This window comes from Oryctolagus cuniculus, chromosome 11 (assembly GCF_051225735.1).
Source record: "Oryctolagus cuniculus isolate XC-2025 breed Fujian yellow rabbit chromosome 11, ASM5122573v1, whole genome shotgun sequence".
NCBI lineage: Eukaryota > Metazoa > Chordata > Mammalia > Lagomorpha > Leporidae > Oryctolagus > Oryctolagus cuniculus.
Genome location: NC_142877.1, coordinates 16,652,406 through 16,673,806, shown reverse-complemented (window position 1 = coordinate 16,673,806; position 21,401 = coordinate 16,652,406). Strand labels below are relative to the sequence as shown.

Here is a 21,401-nt window from a genome sequence, read left to right as displayed (position 1 = left end):
GTCCACAGACTCCAACAGTATTTAGATAGGTCCATAAACAAAGTGAAGTTCTCCATTCAGAGAAAAGTACATCCTTCTTTGATTGCCCTGTCTTTCCACTGAGATTCTTTAAAAGTTATTCAAAATAATAGAAAGGGAGGGAATCCTCCCAAACTCCTTCTATGAAGCCAGCATCACCTTAATTTCTAAACCAGAAAAAGATGCAGCAGAGAAAGAGAACTACAGACCAATTTCCCTGATGAACATAGACGCAAAAACCCTAAATTAAATACTAGCCAATTGAATTCAACGAGACATCAGAAAGATCATTCACCCCAACCAAGTGGGATTTATCCCTGGTGTGCAGGGATGGTTCAATATTTGCAAATTAATCAATGTGATACATCACATTAAGAAATTGAAGAACAAAAACTATATGATTATCTCAACAGATGCAGTGAAATCATTTGATAAAATACAATACCTTTTCATGACAAAAACTCTAAGCAAATTGGGTATAGCAAGAACATTCCTCAATACAATCAAGGCAATTTATGACAAACCCACAGCCATTATCCTACTGAATGGGGAAAAGTCAGGAGAATTCCCACTGAGATCTGGACCAAACAAGGATGCTCACTCTCACTGTTGCTATTCAATATAGTCCTGGAAGTTTTAGCCAGAGCCATTAGGCAGGAAAAAGAAATCAAAGGGATACAAATTATCCCTATTTGCAGATGACATGATTCTATATTTAGGGGATCCAAAAGACTCCACCGTGACTACTGGAACTCATAAAAGAATTCAGTAAAGTGGAAGGTAATATAAAATCAACACACAAAAATCAATAGCCTTTGTATACACAGACAATGACACAGTTGAAAAAGAACTTCTAAGAGATCAATGTCGCTCCCCCTCTTCGTGGAGGATCGACACAGGACCCTGCGCTGTTCTTTTGTCTGCTCGGCCCTCCCCGGGTTTGCTGCTGGTTCTTCCCGGGTTGGCTACTATCCCTTCCACCTCCGTGGAAGGGCAGTTCCCCCTGGCCACATTCCCCACTTCCGCAGGGGAGCGGCACACCGCCGGCCGGCTCTCTCGGGGGCTGCACAGGTGTTCCCTTAGATGTTCCTGGTGCATGCTGTCTCTCTCCTCCTTTATAGTCCTCCTCTGCCAATCCCAACTTGGCTGCCCACACGCCGAGTACGCTGCTCTCCTCCAATCAGGAGCAAGTCCTACAGTTTATTGGCTGAACTGGAGGCAGCTGGGTAGAAGCTGTTTTCTTCTCTCCCAGCGCCATATTGTGGGAGAGCAGATGCATAGAATAAGTCTTAATTCCAGTAACTTAGTCTAGTCCGAATTGCTCCCCACAGATCAATCCCACCCACAATATCTGAAAAAAAAAATTAAATACCTTGGAATAAATTTAACCAGGGACATCAAAGATCTCCATGATGAGAATTACAAAACATTGAAGAAAGAAATAGAAGAAGACACAAAATATGGAAAAATCTTCCATGTTCATGGATTGGAAGAATCAATATCATCAAAATGTCCATACTACTGAAGCAATTTACTGATTCAATGCAATGCCAATGAAAATACATCTATATATCTAAGAGTACACTCCTCTTAGATATATAAAAATGATGCTGAAATTCATATGGAAACACAGGAGACTGTGAATAGCTAAGGCAATCTTATACAACAGAAACAAAGCCAGAGGCATCAAAATACCAGATTTTAAGGCAGTTATAATTAAAACAGCCTGGTAATGGCACAAAAACAGATGGATAAACAAATAGAACAGAATAGAAACTCCAGAAATCAACCCATGCATCTACAATCAACTTATCTGACAAAGAAGCTAAAATCAATCCCTGGAGCAAGGACAGTCTGTCCAACAAATGTTGCTGGGAAAACTAGATCTCCACATGCAGAAGTATGAAGCAAGACCACTACCTTACACCTTACATGAAAATCCCCTCCAACCGGCACCGTGGCTCACTTGCTTAATGCTTTGCCTGTGGCGCCGGCATCCCATATGGGCACCAGGTTCTAGTTCTGGTTGCTCCTCTTCCAGTCCAGCTCTCTGCTGTGCCCTGGGAGGCAGTGGAGTATGGCCTAGGTGCTTGGGCCCTGCACTCGCATGGGAGACCAGGAGGAAGCACCTGGCTCCTGGCTTCAGATCGGTGCAGCGCACTGGCTGTAGCGGCCATTTGGGAGGGGAACCAATGGGAGGAAGACCTTTCTCTCTGTCTCTCTCACTGTTTAACTCTGCCTGTCAAAAAAAAAGTTCCCTCAATATAGATCAAAGACCTAGATCTACCATTAAATTATTATAGAACATTGGGGAAACCCTGCAAGACATTGGCATAGGCAGAAAGTTCTTAGAAAAGGCACCAGAGGCATATTCAATCAAAGCCAAAATTCACAAATGGGATTACATCAAAGAGAGAAGTTTTGCACTGTAAAAACACTCAGCAAAGTGAAGAGGCAACCAACAAAATGGGAGAAATTATTTGCAAACTATGCTACCGATAAAGGACTAACAATCAAAATGTATAAAGAGATCAAGAAATTTAACAACAACAACAAAAAAACAAACAACTCAGTTAAGAAATGGGCAAAGGACTTAAATACTCATTTTTCAAAAGAAGAAATTCATATGGCCAACAGACACATGAAAAAATGCTAAGGATTACTAGCCATCAGGGAAATGCAAATCAAAACCACAATGTTGATTTCATATAGAAATCAACAAACAAGAAATGCTTGCAAGGATATAGAAGAAAATGTACCCTAATCTGCTGGTGGGAATGTAAACTGTTAGAGCTACTGTGGAAGACAGTATGGAGAGACATCAGAAATCTGAATATAGACCTACCATACGACCTAGCCATCTCACTCTTGGGAATTTGCCCAAGGGAAATGAAATCAGCATATGAAAGTGTTATCTGTACCCCCGTGTTTACTGCAGCTAAATTCACAATTCCTAAGATATAGAATCAACCCAAATGCCTAATGAAGACCAGATAAAGAAATTATGGGATATGTACAACATGAAATACTACACAGTGGTGAAAAAATGAATCCTGTCATTTGCAACAAAATGAATGTAACTTGAAAATAAACTTAGTGAAATAAGCCAGTCTCTAAAGGACAAATGCCACATGTTCTTCCTGATCTTTAGTAACTAATACAGCACCTAAAAGGTCATCTACAGAAGTTAAATTGACACCTTCAGATATGATGACTTTGAACAGCCTTTGTTTCAACTGTTGAGGAACAGGTTTTTTTTTCTTTTTCTTTCATACTATTTGTTGAACTCTTTACTTAGGATAAAGTTAGTCTTATGTGTATAAAATTAATTGAAAATAGATTTTAGTAAAAAATAAGAATGGGAATAGGATAGGGAGGAGGAAGAAAGGTGGGAGTGTAGGCGAGAGGGCAGGTAGGGTGGAGAAAATGTTCCTAAAGTTGTATTTCAGAAATGCATTAAGTTTGTATTCCTTAAATAAAAGGTTTCTGGGGAAAACCCAAAACTTAATGCTTATTTATTCATTGACTGAGGTTTCTTCTCTACTGCTCTGAGCAGATTAATTCCCAGGGCTAGAGTGGACAAGAAAAGAACTTTGCAATGTCCATTTAGCTTTTGGACTTGAGATAATTCCATTCATTTTTTGCTTTACCTCAGTCCAAGGACATAATACATTCTCTGGATATGAATGACTCTGTTGATGCCACACCAAGTTCATCTTTTCAGATTGGTGCACTGTACCCCAATTGCTGAGAGCACTGGGGCTAAGGGCTTATACCTGTGGCTTTCTCCTGAGACCTGGCCAAGGCCCATGGGGACGCTTCTATGCAACCTCCTGAGATTGGGAGGAAAGTGTAAAGGCGGGGAGAAATGGCAAAGCCTGATGGATCTGGGGAGGTGACACAAATCCTGGGTTCTTGCCTCAAGGCAGGAAACGTTGCAGGAATTTATACTCTACTTGGATCTTGCTAGGTTTCACTTTACCCAAGGAGAGACTGGATCAGCCTCTGCTCATGCTTTATTCCACTTTCCTCTCAGATTTTCCTGAGCACTTTCCCTCAGTGTATCATGGACTCCTGCCTCAACTCTGCTTCCAGGGATCCTGTCTTTAACTCATCTTTATCTGTTTATTGACAAATTCTATTCCATCATTATGACTAAACTCTTCTTCTAAGTCCTCTAAATTGCCAAAGCCAATGATAGCCAACACCAGCTGAGAAACAAGGTAAACAGGAATGTGAGCTCCTGGCAGTGACCACAGCCCCCATCCATGAAAAAGACCGTACTTAAAGCTTTCAAAGTGAGTCTGTCTCGATTTGAGAATCAACCCTACTACTAGCAAATACCCAACTGCTACTCCATAGTCTCATAGCTGAGCTTTTCAATGTCAAGTTCTTCCTTGAAACCCATAAAAAATAGTTGCTCCCCCAACAGTGATATATGCATCCATTCCATACATCTTCTGCAAATACAAAGATCTGGCTCTTCACGTGGGGCTAGTGACACAACTCCTTCCACAGCTGCTGACCCTGACTCCAGTGGCCTCCTAAATTTCACCTCTGCTCTGGGTCCTAAGTAATTCCCAGTGTTGGATGAGAAGGGATGGGAAGGCACAAAGTCTTCTATATGTCCCCAGTCCCAGGGAAGCAGAGACCCAGATGGACACCCACACACCAGTGCTGCCTGGGACTTTGTCCCGCGATTACTTCAGTCCCCATACAATACACTTTACATCTCCTTGGAAGCACTGACGATAACCACAACTGCACCATTATTGGTTATAATCATTCACTTAATGTTTGTTTCCACACTAGATTTGGATTCACTGGAGGAGAGAAACCATATCTACTGGTTCAGCAAGAAACCCTCAGTCCCTACCACAGTGCTCATAGATGCTTCGTGAGTGGGTTGACTGTGAGAAGGAAACAAATATCATCATACTAGTAACAACCATTGTCCTCCCACCAAATACTTCACAGTTAACAAATGACTTTTACATATGCAATTATACCATTTGATCCTCACAACAAACTAGGCAGTAGAGTCCTTAGCCAAGTGCTCAGTTCCTACAGTCAACTTTATACACACTCACTGTGTGTGCGAGTTGTTACACCAATGGTAAGTTGAAATTCGACATTGTGGGGGATATTTATACCCCAAACACAGACAAATCAGGATTTTTATTCTACAGAGGACAGGTATATCCAGCAGATCACTGGCAAAAGGTATGTTCAAAAATGTTTTGTGGATGGACAGAAGAAGATTAAATACAGCCTGTGGCCAAGTTTCAGGGTGATTGAGCACAGAGATCTAAGTCCAAATGCATGTACTCACTTTAACAAGTATTTTTCAAGTATCACCTATGTGCAAGGGACATCCTGCTATGCCAAATCTGGCCAAGAAATTAGCAGAATTAATGACTGTTGAAGCTGAAGTGGCTCCTCATCAGAGTTCCTCTCAGACTAAACTGATGGTGCCTGTCCCAGGAGACCTAGCCCCATCCAGGCTGCAGAACCATGTTTGGGCCAGAACATAATACTTCACCTCTATGTGAGCTCTGGGAATGGTCCTGCCATTAGAGACGGTGTCTGCGTGCAGGACCAGCCTACCACATTAACTTCCTGCCCAAGGTTTCTTCCATGGATCATGGGCTTCCTCGCCTGAAACAGCCTCACATAACTTCTGCCAGAAGTATGAGCCAAATCAGAACCTCGCCTACCTCTGGGACCCCCTCTGGCAAGACTGGTTCCTATTTCTTACACACACTTAAAATCTCCAAAGCTCAAACTGTAAATGGGCAACACTCAGAGATTCCACTGGGAACCATAACAACACTGCTGTACCTTCACAGATCTGTTTATACATTGAATGCTAGTCAAGTCCTGCCCCTCCTCCCCAATTCTTACATTGAGGTCTTAACCCCCAGTACGTAATAGTCAGATTTTATTGGTAATGGTGTCATTGTAGATGCAATTAAGTTAGGATGAGGTCATATTGGAGCAGGGTATCCTCCTAAAACAATATGACTAGAGTCCTTATAAAAAGAGGAATCTTGGACACAGACTTGTACACAGGGAGAAGACATGAAAACCTAAGGCAAAGATCTAGAGGATGCTACTACAAGCTAAGGAACACCAATGCTCACCAGCAAACCGCAGAATCAATTCATTCTCACAGCCCTCAGGAGAAACCAATGCTGATGACACCTTGGTTTCTGACATCTGACTTTTAACATTGTGAGAAAGTAATGGCTGCTTTTTAAGCCACCTGGTATATATGACTTGGATACAGAAGTCTTAGAAACCAATCTAAGTCCTTATAACCCTCCAAACTGGGAAGCATGCAGTAACAACCAGAGTGACTAACGGAGACATTACAGAAAGGTGAGGGTTGTAGCACATTCTACAGCCAGGTGTGTATCTAACCTAAGAGGTACTGGGCTTGGGATTGAGTTGGAGTGAACCTGAATCAGAGCATGGAGCTGTTCCAAGCGCCAAAACCGTCTTGTTCTGTGGGATCCGCAGAGCTGACCACAGACACTGGCTGGACTCTGCAGGTTAGGGACAGGAAAGTGGTCAGATGCTTCATCACCACAGCACTGGCCTCAAGTCTGACAAGTGACCACACCCTAGAGGCTGGACATCTGCCAGCAGACCCGTGAAGAACCTGGCATGGTGACAGAGAGGTGGAAGAGCTTGGAGAAGGTCTGATGACCCATCTCTAGGACTTCACCTACCTACCCCTGAGGCCTGAGGGATTCGCAGTACTTTCTTGTTAAAAGGAATACTGTTTCCAGCAAGCCTACCAAAAAGAAATTTGATGCATAGAATCAGGAAGGGAAGGGATGCATCAACTGTTGATTTCACAGCTTTAGATCCTTGATAGAGCTTCTTATTAGCTAAGCATGGGTTCAGACAGGGATTTCCTTTAAGGGATCTTATATGCTCCAAGCATGGAACCTGGCATGGAGTAGAGACTTACCAAATGCAGGTCTCTTTGCCCTGTCTCTATATTCCTAACACATCCCTCTTATCTGCTGTGATGCTGAGAGGTAACAACTCCCTGAACCACGGCAAGCTGACATTCTACATTACCTAGCTGTATCTGTTCCATCCCAGGAAGTACTGGAACCCTGTTTCTTTAGGATGAAGTGCTGGTTCTCCCTGTACTGGAAGCTGGAGTGTGGCTGCTTGGAATCCCCAATGTCCTGATCTCTCAGAACAGCCTGGGCTTTGCCAGCTGGGCATCCATACTCATTCATGCATTCCCACCCTGTCAAACACACACACGTGCTCACACCCCACTGAAGGGAAGGTCAAACAGGAGGAGAAACCCTTATGCTAAAGAGAGGTAGAACTTTCCTATTCCAGTTCTTGACTTTTTTTCAAATTTTTAAAAATTTAAGGTAAAAAAATTTCATTCAATTCCTATATAGAGATTTAGGAACATTGTGATATTTCCTACCATCCCCTCCCTTCCATACTCCCACCCTTCCTCCTCCTTCCTCTCTTATTCCCCCTCTTAATTTTTACAATGATCTATTTTCAGTTTACTTTATACTCATGGGATTAACTCTGAATAAGAGTTCAATAAGTGGTAAGAAGAAAAAATGCAACCACAATCCTGTAGGTAGCAGTGCAATTCTGGAGAAGTCCAGGGTGGAGGAACTCCATGCATCTGAGGACTATGATCCTGGACTTGTCAGAAATGTACAGTTCTAAGTATTCTTTCACTGTCCCCATTTGCACCTATTGTGTGTGTGATCACATGTTCCCAATTCTTAGGTCAGAAAATACAACCCAGGACACTACACTTTGGGAGGGCTTATACCTTAGAGTCCCATATAACCCACAGAAGGCAGAGCACGTGCACTGACGTCTACCTCGCCTACAAGTCAAAAGCTGTCCAGGCCTATGAAATATCATCGTGGTGAAGGAAGCTTCTCTGTATGTTTCTTTCTCTCCTCAGCTGCCTGTTTAAACAGGCTGCTGTAGACACCCTGCTGTCCTGATTACTGTCTAGAGCACTAGTGCTACCCAATTGATGGTGTTCCTCCTTCTACCTTATCTGTTTTCTTCAGCGGAAAAGTCTGCCAGGGCCCGTGATTTGTGTCACTTTTGTTTGCAGGCCATCAATTCTCTTGCCTCACAGAGAGTATTTTATCTCATTCTGTCCACTAGCCTGAATTTCTGAGAGGGAACAAGTTAGGGACACGCCAACCTCTATGACTTATGTGAAATCAGGGTGACTTCTTATCACAGTGATCCCATGCAGCTCTGACTTCCCTTCCTCCCACATTGTCCCTTTCGTGCCTAACCTATGAGCAGCTACAAAGTCAGACCCGGGAGGTTTGGGTGCCATTGTGTCAAATAGCTTTGGGTATTCTCTTTGTTCAAATCCTCCCCATCTCTGTCTTTCCTCCTCCACCCATGTGAGCAGAAGTTTTTATTTGTATGGATATATATTTGTGTATATATTCATGTAGATACACATTCACATGCGGGTCACTGTCTTGGGTATAGTTTATCTTTATTTGTCTACTTATATTTACAATTTTCATCTCCTTGGAAGCAAGCTATGTAACTACATATTCTGTCAATAAATGCAGGGAATAGAACCAAATTTTGGTGTGTGTGTGGGGACATTGCTTTTAAAAATATCAATTCTATAACAAAAAGATAAACTTGGCTTATAATCATTCAACCTTGTAATAGGTTAAATGATAACAAACCATTCATTGATTTTTTAAAAGGAATAATAAACAGAAACATGTGCCAACTGAAAGAGCCAGGCAATTCAATTATAATTAGGAAAACAAAAGTGATGAGCCTGAACAACGCTGTCTTCGTTTCTGGGATAAGTGTTGAAAATGCCAGCTACATAACAATGCAATGTTTGTTTTCTCATTATTAAAGGCCTGGACACTAATCACCTCATTTTTGAAAGCCATGTACCAATTGAATAAAGTACAAAACCCAAATGATGGGCCCAACAGACATGCTCAAAGAAAAATACCCCCAAAAACAATGAAAACATACAGAATATTTGAGCAAAATCGTAGTCATTCTATCAATTAATGTACTACTCTGTCCATCTATTGTTGTATCCATCTAGGAAATATGTTTTGAGCTCTTACTAGGCTGTGGGCACTACAATTAATATGTATATGTTTGGATGTACAGTCTAGATGCAAATGATGCCAATGAAGATAACAATTATTTCTTGTTGTTTTAGTCACTCTTGTCTACATTTTTCCTACATAGCTAGAGGAAGAAATACTTAAATGGCTATAGAACAGCTGAAGACAGACAAGGACAGGCCAACATACCTTTCGTAGCCAGACGAACACAGTTGATTTTGGTCTCCTGTGGACAAAAAAATGAGGCAACAGTTAATCAGTTGTGGGTTACATAAAGTTGTTATATAAAGAAAAATATACATACATATTTGCATATATATGCATGCATATGTATTTTAAGTATAATTTAAAATTTATTCTTTCCATTTTACTTCCCCATTTGAATTGCCTTTTAATTCCATTTCTTTATTTCCTCTCAGGCTAGGTACATATGTTCTTCTGTTCACTTCCTGGCTTCTACCACCTCATAAACTTCTTGCCTAGACAGAACCACTTTATAAACGTATCAAGCAGATACTGCCCAGCACCTAGCAGGTTTGTAGAAGGCACGATGCATTATGCTATGTGCTTTGTTCAGTTGCAGGAGTTACCAGATGGGACAAGGTCATCCTTGGGAAACTGTTGTGGCAAGAATTCACTTGTACATTAAGCACAGAATTGTACATTGTACTTGTACATTGAGGTACAGAATAAAGGGGCACAAAGCAATGGTCCAGTCTATATGAACTGTGTGAGAATCAAACCACAGAGTTCATGTTCAACAATTCACTTTGACATCTCAGCTGGGAGGGCTCATAGCCTTGATAAATAATGTAAATATGTTTATATGGCAATAGAATTTTTGCTGGATAAATTATCTGATTATTGCTTAACATGTGAATAAATTCTATAAATTTGTAATATTTCTGGAACTGCAGTGGAGTTACAGTGTGTGTGCTCAGGAAGAAAATCATCTTTAGACTATATCACTAGGATCCATTTTCCAGGAGACCCTTGGAGGTGGCTGAAAAGTCTTGTAGACTAACATATACCCCAACAACAGTCTTAATGCAATAAGCAATGAAAGTAAAAAGCAAAGAATCCAAATGTGTGAGTCACTGAATCAAAATCGTCTCAGGAATCTAATGCTTAGTTGGCTGCTGCATCTTGTAGATACTTATTAATCAGGATAGAAAAGGTTATGACATGGTAATAAAACCCACAGACTTCAGTGGCTAGAAACAACAAAGACTTTTTTAAAAAAACTTTTGTTTACTCATTTATTAGTTTAGAAAGTCAGAGTGACAGAGAGAGGAAGGGAGGCAAGTAGGAGTGCAGAGAGGTAGAGAGAGAGACAGATGTAGATAGGTAGGTAGCTGGGCCAAGCTAAAACCAGGAGCCATGAACTGAATAAGGGTCTCCAACATTCTTGGCAGGGAGCCAAGTATTTGAGCCCTCATACACTGCCTCCCAAGGTGTGCATCAGTAGGAAGCCAGATCTGGAAGCAGAAGTGAGACTTGAAACCAGAGAGTCCTAGATGTGATTCAGGTTTCCCAAGCAAGGGTTACCTGCTGTGCCACGCAACACCTGCCACCTATTTCCCTCTCAAACTGCATATCCAGTGTAGATGTGTGACTGGTCTGAGAGGTGAGTAGGGGGGTGAAAGATAGTCTAAGCACTCAGAGACCAAGGCTGGTGCATCCATTCTAACAGAAGTAGAAAGAATGCCAAAGAGTCAAGCCCTGACAATCAAAAGCTTTAAGTCAGAAGCCACACTATCACTTCCAGTAATGCTGCATTGGACAGAGCCCGTCACGTGGCCATGATGATTTCAGCACGGTGGGGAAATGGAGTCTTCCATGTACTCAGGAGTGGAGAAGGAATGGTAATGTCTACAGCAGGGTTCCTCTGTCCACACACTGCCCTCTATGCTAAAGGCTCACTTCCATTAAGCCCAGTAGGAGTCCTATAATCATCCTTAGTGATCTTGATACCATGCCTAAGAGTATGCCCTTTCTTGTGCAAGCAACATAGCTTGATACTGAAAGATGGTTGCCAGGCTCATTAGGATTCCCCTCAGCAACTCCTCGCATGAGAAGAGTTCAAGTTTATTGAGTCATCCTAGCTACTCAGCCTGTGGCAATCTCTACTTTGTTCTTATTGTGCAGTGGCTAAAACAAGAAGAGTCTATGTGTGGTTTAGATTATGATTACCTAGACTGTCACCATTTTCCTTACTTACACTTGGCTTTTATTAACATAGCCAACATCCTAGCATTTCATCACCCACTCCAACCAAAAATAGAAATGTAAATATATACTATAAATATACAAATGCAGTTGGATATCTGGAACCAAAGTACAGAGTCACGTTTTCCACTATTGACTTCTATCTTTGGCTGATCCTGTTACTACATCCTATCACAGTGTTCTCCACCAGCTGGAATTTTGGGAAAATATTTTTTCCTCTAACTTAACCCAAATCATTAATACCAGACTGCTTGAAAAGGTTTGTGTAAAATGGGGTTAAAAGTTAAGTATATTTCACAATTTGGAAGTCCATGCATTTTTTTCCCATAATATTCATTTCCATGACCTTTTTGAAGAATGCATGTACGCATGGATTAGAAAAATTTTGTATCAAAATAAACTTATTTTTTTTCCTTTTTATTTATTTGAAAGATAGTTACAGAGAGAGGTACAAAGAGAGAGGTCTTCCATCCACTGGTTCATGCTCCAGATGGCCACAACGGCTGGAGCTGCGCCGATCTGAAGCCAGGAGCTTCCTCCAGGTCTCCCACCTGGGTGCAGGGGCCCCAGGACTTGGGCCATCTTCTACTGCTTTCCCAGGCCATACCAGAGAGCTGGATCGGAAGAGGAGCAGCTGAGACTAGAACCGGCGCCCATATGGGATGCCAGCACTTCAGCCCAGGGCTTTAACCTGCTGTGCCACAGTGCTGGCCCCAAATACACTTATTTTAAAAATCCATTTTCCATGAACTTTTGGTAGTACACTAATATAGGCAGCAGCTTGCAAATGCCAACAGTAGAATCCTGTGGTGTGTAATAAGTCTTTCTTTTAGGTTGACATTCATCTTCATAGCAATTTCTGAACTGGATACTAATCTCCTCAATTGCTTATGTGCTAATATATTTTCAATTGCACAACTTGTATATATTGTATTTACCCACAAAAATTAGCTTGAGAGTGGTATCAAGGTCATTTAAAATAATCATCTGTCTCCTGAATTTTCCTAATCTATTATCTCAAGAACTATCTTAAAGAAAGGAGGTTGGGTTGACATGACGTGTCCTTTGGAATAAGTATTTCCTTTTCTTCTTAATGCTGAAAGTGTCTCTTTTAAAAAGAGATAATTATTTTATTTTATAAAACAAAATTCAGAAATGCACATTTCTTATGAACTTTGTGAAAACTTCTCATATGCATGAATTTTTAAAAGTTCTTTGCATGAAAATGAACTTAATTTTTAATTCTATTTTCCATGGACTTGCTGAAATATTCTCATATTCAAAAGTATTGATTTCAGTGTTCTTTATAAAGGTGGACATCAGGATCAATTTATCTCTCCACACATGCATAATGCAGATGTTGTGGTCTGTCTACACTGTGGGATATCATGAATCTGGTAACAAAAAATGGCTGTGAGGCCTGTATAATAACTTGTAATGAAATCTATGAGAAGGCTGGCACTGTGGCTCATCAGGCTAATCCTCCGTCTCTGGTGCCGGCACCCTGGGTTCTAGTCCTGGTCAGGGCACTGGATTCTGTCCTGGTTGTTCCTCTTCCAGTCCAGCTCTCTGTTGTGGCCAGGGAGTGCAGTGGAGGATGGCCCAGGTCCTTGGGCCCTGCACTCGCATGGGAGACCAGGAGGAAGCACCTGCCTCCTGGCTTCGTATTGGTGCAGCATGCCAGCCGCAATGTGCCGGCCATAGTGGCCACTGGAGGGTGAACCAACAGAAAAAGGAAGACCTTTCTCTCTGTCTCTCTCTCTCTCTCACTGTCTAACTCTGCCTGTAAAAAAAAAAAAAAAAAAAAAAAGAATCTATGAGAAAATATTACATGAATAAAGCAGAGTATGACTTTTCTTATAACTGCCATGTAAACTGAAGCATTTCAAGGTAAGTCCTAAAGGAAATGTATCAATCTTAGTCATTGCAACACACTTAATCTGAAGTATATGATACAAAGACAAGTATATTAATCTTAGATACAGTTTGATGAAGTTTTCACCAAGCACACACACAGCTGTAACAGGACCAGATGAAAGCACCCAGCACCACCAGCACCCCAAAGGTCTCCCACCTGTGCGGGGAACATTACTCTGTCAGTTTGAGGATGTTTTCTTTGAAATATGGCTCCTTAAAGGGGATCCTGGACAGCTGTCAACGGTTAGCCGACTGTCTTCTTCTGCAGGCTGCATCATTTGTGAGGATGTTCTAACTTCCCTTGGAAGCATCTTCCTTTGCAGAGGTGCATGCACACGAGCCATCCCCCACCACCCCTGTGCACTGGTCTGTTTCCTGTCATCTATGTGTGGGTTTTCTTATTCTTGACTCTTTCCGACTCTCACAATACAAAGCTAACCTGCTCACTTTTCCCAAGTTCGTGACAACTTAAACCTCATAACCAATTTGTCGTTTTTGTAGAACTCATCACAGAAAAGCAAAACCCTAGATCACTCTTTCTAGTCCTTCAGGGCAACTGAATTATCAGCAAGTCCAAAATGTGTAGGACACTGAGTTCGGTCATGCAGGAAGTCTGGCCAAGGTGCGCATGTCCAAAATCCCCAGTCGGGTCAACAAACAGGGAATTCTTTGTGCTCAGATGGAATAACGCTTTGGGGAAAGGAAAACAGAAAGGTGCGTTTTTGCTGTGCTGTCTCTCTCATCCTATTTCTAAGTCTGTACTGCATGCTGGTAAAGTACAGTACAATTTCATTTATCCATCCTGTTAACCTCACTCATGCTCTATGTGTGATGTTAGAGTTGAAACCTGCAGAGCGGTATTTATTGCCTTGGCACAGAACACAGTGTCCTTCCTATTGAGATCTGTTTCTGCTCTAGGCTCTCCCAGTGCTGTGCAGCATTGAACATGTCACTGTCCCTCTCTGCAGTTCAATTTACCTGTTAATCCAGTCCATGTAGGTGGAGCAGGCAGATCGTTCTAAGACTGCTTCAAGTTCTGAAATAGTTTGTTTTTAGCTACTCTCTACATACCCCTGCTATTTCAGTATTCTGTCTTGATTTCTGATACCACCCCAAAACACTTTACCATATTTTTATTTGTAAGCTATTTTCTAGTTTACTTTCTAAAATACATCATACCTGGATCTATTTAATGTTTATTTTTAGAGTGGGAAAGATGTGAAATGAAGCCAGAGATGTAAGCTTGGTAGAACCTTTTAGGTTATGAAGTTTTGGTCTATATTTTAAGAATATAGGCCAATATTGAGTAATTCTATTTGTCTACCCATCCAGCTGTCCATCCACCCTTCATTCAACTACACACTGAAATTATAGGATGCTCACAGTGTAAGTGTTCATGTCACTGAGTGTTTTAGAAGCTGTATCTAGGGGGTGGCACTATGGTATAGTGGGGTAAGCCAGTGTCTGTAGTGCCAACATCTCATATGGGCACCAGTTTGAGTCCTGGATGCTGCACTTCCAGTCCAGCTCTCTGCTAATGCACCTGGGAAAGCAGCAGAAGATGGCTCAAGTGCTTGGGCCCCGGCAATCACGTGGGACACATAGAAGCAGCTCCTGGCTGCTGTCTTGAGCCTGGCCCAGCACTGGCTACTGCTGCCATTCAGGTAGTGAAACAGTGGATGGAAGATCTCTCTCTGTCACTCTTTCTCTCTCTGTAACTCTGCCTTTTAAATAAATAAATCTTTTTAATAAAGAAGCTGCATCTGGAAGTACTTAAATTGTTCTACCAATCTGGTCAAGAATTCCATGGACTTGAGTCATACACGCAATTCTCACTCTACTGCCCCATGGATGTTCATTTAATTTGATGAGGATTTAGCCTTGATCCTAGAGTTTTTTCTATAGCTTTCCTGGTTACTTTGGTTTATAGTTTAATTTTCCTCTAAGATTGGGTTGAGACACTAATAGTCTAACTAATTTTTATTCATTTACTAGTTATTATTTATTCAGCCAATCAATAGATATGTATTGAACGACCTCTGTGTGCTGAGTGCAGGGTGACAAGGATGAGCAGAATATATATGTTCCCTATCCCCAAAGATCATGCAGACCTGTGGGGGTGTCAAACACCACACAGTTATTCTCAGAAATAAATACCGAACATAATTGCAGGCTTCAATAAACACCGTGAAGGACACCATAAAGAAGATGGTGCGGACTGCTGGGTGGGAAAGGAGACGGTCTGCTGCTTTGAGAAACATCACTCAACCTGACATCTGGGAAGGTGAGTAGGAATTGGAAACATAAAGTATCAAAGAAGGTTGTCCCAAACTCAGAAATAGATGTACCAAGACCCAGAAGTGGGAAAACATGTGGTGCAATCGAAGACATAAAGAAGTCTGATATGGCTGTGGTCATAATGTATCACCTGGGAATGATGTAAGCTAAACGTAGAGGAGCAAGCCTGGCTCAGCATTTTAGATTGCATAGGGTTGATACATATTTCAAGAACAACTGGAAGCCATCAAAGAGTTATTTATGCAGGAAAAAAATAAATGTTCAGATTTATGTTTTTAATATATAGAAGCTGTTGTACGAACATCAGACTTAGGGTGCAAAAGACACTGGTTGGTGGGCAGAGGGCGGCAGTTTAGCACAAAGCTGATGGTGGCTGTGAACAGCAGAGTGGCGTCATCGATCCTGCCCCGACCTCCCATTGCTATCGGAACACACAGTCTGCCTTTGACTCTGGCACGCTCTCACCTGTCCCCCACACCCTACTCTTACCTAGCAGCCTGGGCTCCCAGCACTAACAATGCCATCTCCTGAGTGTAGCCTTGCTGCAGCCTGACTTCCCGGCAACGCACTGGTCCCTAAACTGTTGTATGATTCCAGCTGGGCTTCACCCACTTGTCACATCCCAATCCCCGAAAGAAGCACTCAGAAGATTTTAACAAAAAGAGGTGAGTCCTCTTTTCTACCACAAAAATTGACAAACCAGAAAGTGAAATGTTCAACAAAAAAAAGAGGGGCTTAAGGGCATTAAAAATTCTAAGAACAAAGGTAGCTTCTAGAACAAAAATACATACTAATCTTCATAAATACCAAATGAAATTTCACAATAAAAGAGTAATGAAAGTACAGAGCAAGTATTAAAAATACAAATTATGATATAAAATACATGACAGAGTTCTGATCAAATAGACAAGTCATATCAACAAATGGGAATGGATTTAACGCAACATAATTAAATGGAAAAGATTTCAATTTAGTATGCAATCTACCTTCTGAACATAAAGGTCACACCTAAAACAATGTTATTTAAAAAGGCAAGGACATAAAGACATGAGGAAACCATAAGGAGCAAGTGAAAGAATAAGAAGACAGTGGCAACGATCCTGATATCAAACAAGAATTTAACTAAAAGAACATAAATGTGGCAAATGACAATTTTTAGCATCAAAACCAACAGTTAACAGGGAATCTAACAGATAGGAATATCTATGCACTGAAACCACATTCAGAGTCAACAGTAGCCAAGTGTAAAGCCAGTAGTCAGAAGACACCATGGTACCAACAGTGCGCTTACACCAGCTAAGATTAAATATTTGGTAAGAAACTGAATAAGAATGAGCAGAATCTATATGCAGAAAATTTAGCAGTACCTCTCAGCCAAAAGCAGACTCAAACCAAGTAGAAAGATCTCCCTTGTTCTCAGCTTAGATAATTCAACATCTTAAAGATGTCAGTTCATCCTAATTAATATATAAATTTAATGCAACCCCAGTAAAATTACTAATAGATTTTTTATGGGACTTGACTAGTGGACACTAAAATTTCTATGAAGACATGAACTTGCAGGAAGACCTGGGAAGTCACTGAGAAAAGCACTTTGTGTCCCAGATAGCAAGGCAGAGGGACTCCGATTTAACAGGGTGACAGTGGCAAAAACAGGCAGAGAAGCTGCTGGAAGAAACAGAGCCCAGGAAAAGACCCAGGAATGAATGAAGATGTACAGAATGAGAAAAGTCATTTCTCAAATCATTGGGGCAAAGATGGACTTTTTAAATAAATGTTGCTAGGACAACTAGACAGACATTGGGAAAAAATATAAAATTAGATCCATACTTTATAACATACACAAAACCAATATCAAACACCTGAAATCTAAAACAAAACAAAACTACATAAAATTTAAAAGCAAACACGGTGGGCATTCTTTATAATCTTGGTGTAAAAAGAGGCCTTTTGGCCGGCGCCGTGGCTCACTAGGCTAATCCTCTGCCTGCGGCGCCGGCACACCAGGTTCTAGTCCCGGTCAGGGTGCCGGATTCTGTCCTGGTTGCTCCTCTTCCAGTCCAGCTCTCTGCTGTGGCCCAGGAGTACAGTGGAGGATGGCCCAAGTACTTGGGTCCTGCACCCACATGGGAGACCAGGAGGAAGCACCTGGCTCCTGGCTTCAGATCGATGCAGTGTGCTGGCCGTGGTGGCCATTTGGGGGGGGTGGTGAACCAACAGAAAGGAAGACCTTTTTCTCTCTCTCTCTCTCTCACTGTCTAACTCTGCCTGTCAAAAAATATAAAAAGAAAAAAAAAGAAAAGGCCTTTTAACTTTGGTTCAACATTGGAATGCAATAAAAGAAAAAAAAAGTAATCCATTTGACTATAATTTAAGTTGGTGTGGCAAAAGCATTGTAAATAACTCAAGATAAATAACTAACTGGCAAAATCTGCAGTATGTATCACCGACGAAAGTTCATACCTCTCATAAATAAATGACTCAAAATCTGATGACTAAAGGTTTAAAAATCCTGAAAACTAGGTAAAATACATAAATAAGTAATTCAAAGTTATGTAAGGGCAAAGATGTCAATTTTACTTAAAATATAAAGGAAACGAGATGATGCTGTTATAATTTCTTCTACATAGTTTTGGCAAAAATTCTAGTTAGATCACAAAGACTGTTGGCAAAGCTGAGGGAAAGTGGGTAGCTGAGACACTGCTGGAGGAAACGCAAATCAGTTCAACAGTTAGGGAAGGGAGTTTAGCTACATCTAGTAAAATGATCTGCTAGTCCACATGCTCTCCTACCAGTTCCTCTCCAGAAATTTATCCTGAAGGTTTCTGTATCTGTATATACATCTATTATTAGATATAAGTTTCTTTACTGCAATAGTATTTCAATTGACAAATATTAGAACATATATGTCTACATATGAGGGTGATTAGATAAGATATAAAAACATGATGGGATACCTTACAGCTGTATAAAAGGGCAAGGAAGTTATGTAAGAACTGATATGAAGTGATCCCCAGATATCTATTGTATGTCAGCTTTCCTATGAGAAGGAAAAATAAATATATGTTAACTTCATAATTTTTGCAAAAAATTATAATTAATTAAGGACATTGGTTATGCACAGGGAAGGTGGAAATGAAGTAAAAGAAGTGTACTCCAAAACCTTTAGAACTACGTTATATCCTAAATTTTCCAAAAATCAATATAGGTGGAGAAAATGAACCTAAAATTACAAACAAGGAGAAACAAAACAAATTTTCTTTCCAAGAAATATATAATCATATCCTAGGAAAAGAAAGGAAAATTTGAGCATATTATTTTATACACATTCAGACTGAAGGCAGAAAGAACTATAGGCATATTGAGAGTATTTCAAAAAGTTCCTGAAAAATGGAATTAAAATAGTAATTTTTGTGCAAATTTTGAAATTCATGCATCGATTTCTTATGAAATATCATATATTAAGCCCTAGTCAATGGGTTTGTTTTATGAACTGTCATAGTTTAGTGGGTCTGAAAATACTTTCTGGACTTTGTAGGTTGAACGAATAAGGGAACACATCAAGGATAATGAAAGTCATGCTTCTTGCCATCAGAAAAGGGAATTACAATGTGGAAAGGGTAAAAGGAGAAATGAACCCTGAGATGTTGGACTGGAATTGATGTATCCTTATGAAATTTTTTTTAAATATACACAAGTTATTTTATTTCTATAAATGATGGTTAAATGTTTTGCAAGTGTGACATGTTCAACCAATGCAATGTTTTGCTTTTCCACTTTTTTTTTTTTTTTTAATTTGACAGGTAGAGTTACAGACAGTGAGAGAGAGAGACAGAGAGAAAGGTCTTCCTTCCATTGGTTCACTCCCAAAATGGCCACTTTGGCCAGCACTGCGCCGATCCAAAGCCAGGAGCCAGGTGCTTCCTCCTGGTCTCCCATGCGGGTGCAGGGCCCAAGTACTTGGGCCATCCTCCACTGCACTCCTGGGCCACAGCAGAGAGCTGGACTGGAAGAGGAGCAACCAGGACTAGAACCTGGAGCCCATATGGGATGCCGGCACTATAGGCAGAGGATTAACCAAGTGAGCCACGGCGCCGGCCCCTGAAATTTTTTTTAAAAAGATTTAGTTATTTGTAAGGCAGAGTGACAAAACAAAAGAATGGGGGTGAGAGAGAGAGAGAGAGAGAGACAGAGAGAGAAAGAAACATGAATGAGCTTCCATCTACTGGCTAATTTTCCAAGTGAGAGCAAAAGGTGGGGTTGGACTACACTAAAGCCAGGAACCAGAAACTCCATCCAGGTCTCCAAAGTGGTCGGCAGTATTTAAGGACTTGAGCCACCATACGTTGCTTCCCAAGCAAGTTAGTGGGGAGCTGGATCAGAAGTGGAATAGCCAGGACTTGAACTGGCATTCTGACAGGGGATTCCAAGTGTGGCTTAACCCACTATGCCACAATGCACACCCCTCATTGTGAAATTTTAGTGTTTTAACATGGAAATAGATAATAGATAATAGATAGGAAAGGAAAGGAATACTCGTGTGTGTTTACATGTCAGCCTAGAAGCAGTGGTACTCACTTGTTCCCAGATTTGAATTTTTAAGTACCATCACACAGAACCATAGTTGAAGCACAGAAGATACCATGCCAGAAAAAAAAAAATATGTTTTCAAGATCTGATGGAGAAATATCATAGGACAAAGTATCCATCTTGAAGTGGCTTCTATTTGCTAAAGCTGGGATAATTTAAGAATAAAATAAATGATGATGGTAGTGAATTATATCCTATGAGTAAAAAAAAAAAAGGATTAGTAATTTTTTTAACTTGTATATATATAAATGTGTACATTACAAAGAGGAGAAAAAAACCTAACAGTACATGTCAACTAATAAATATAAAAGGGTGACTGGGTTAGAGAATTACCACTTGGCAAATATCTTTCTAAGCGAGAAAAGGACATGAAAGCCAGGGAAAGACTGAGATACAGGGATCTACAGGGGTAAGACAGCCAAATGCAACACGTGATTCTGGACAAGAATTTAAAAAGAGTTGCTATAAAGGCATAATTGAGCCAATAGACAAAGTTAGGGCTAATGGTTTTACATCATTAATTTCCTCATAATTGCACTGTGGTTATATTGGAAATGCACACTGAAGTATTTAGGAGTGTAGGGGCGAGAGACCAATGGATTTATTGAGTGAGGAGGAGAAAGAGAAAGGCGAGGGGAGAGGAAGAAGAAAATAGAGTAACACAGCGCCTATGTTACAGTATTACGCTTGGGGGCCGGCGCCGCAGCTCACTAGGCTAATCCTCCGCATGCGGCGCCAACACCCTGAGTTCTAGTCCCAGTCAGGGTGCCGGTTCTGTCCAGTTGCTCCTCTTCCAGTCCAGCTCCCTGCTGTGGCCCGGGAGTGCAGTGGAGGATGGCCCAGGTCCTTGGGTCCTGCACCTGCATGGGAGACCAGGAGGAAGCACCTGGTTCCTGGCTTTGGATTGGCGTGGCACGCCGGCCGCAATGCACTGGCTGTAGCGGCCACTGAGGGGTGAACCAACAGAAAAAGGAAGACCTTTTTCACTGTCTCTCTTACTCTCTAACTCTGCCTGTAAAAAAAAAAAAAAAAAAAAAAAAAAGTATGCTTGGGGAATCTGGGCAGAGGGCACATGAACATTCTTCATAGTGTACTTGAAACTTTAAGTTTGAAATTGCCTTGAAATAAAAGTTAAAAATATTCAGTGGAATGAAGTTAGGATAAAATAAGATTGACGGTGGCTAACGTTTGGTTTAGTAGATAAAGCTGTTG

At 41.0% G+C, this 21,401-nt stretch overlaps 1 protein-coding gene across 3 annotated transcripts in view; it reads right to left on the bottom strand.

Moving 5' to 3' along the window:
* PTPRT (protein tyrosine phosphatase receptor type T) overlaps window positions 1-21,401 on the bottom strand; it is a 1,117,000-nt gene that overhangs the window by 199,294 nt on the left and 896,305 nt on the right. For all 3 annotated transcript variants that reach the window (XM_070051826.2, XM_051846098.3, XM_051846094.3), the window contains exon 13: window positions 9,345-9,381. In XM_070051826.2, coding sequence (XP_069907927.2) covers window positions 9,345-9,381 — 37 coding nt within the window. The remainder of the gene's footprint in view (window positions 1-9,344; window positions 9,382-21,401) is intronic.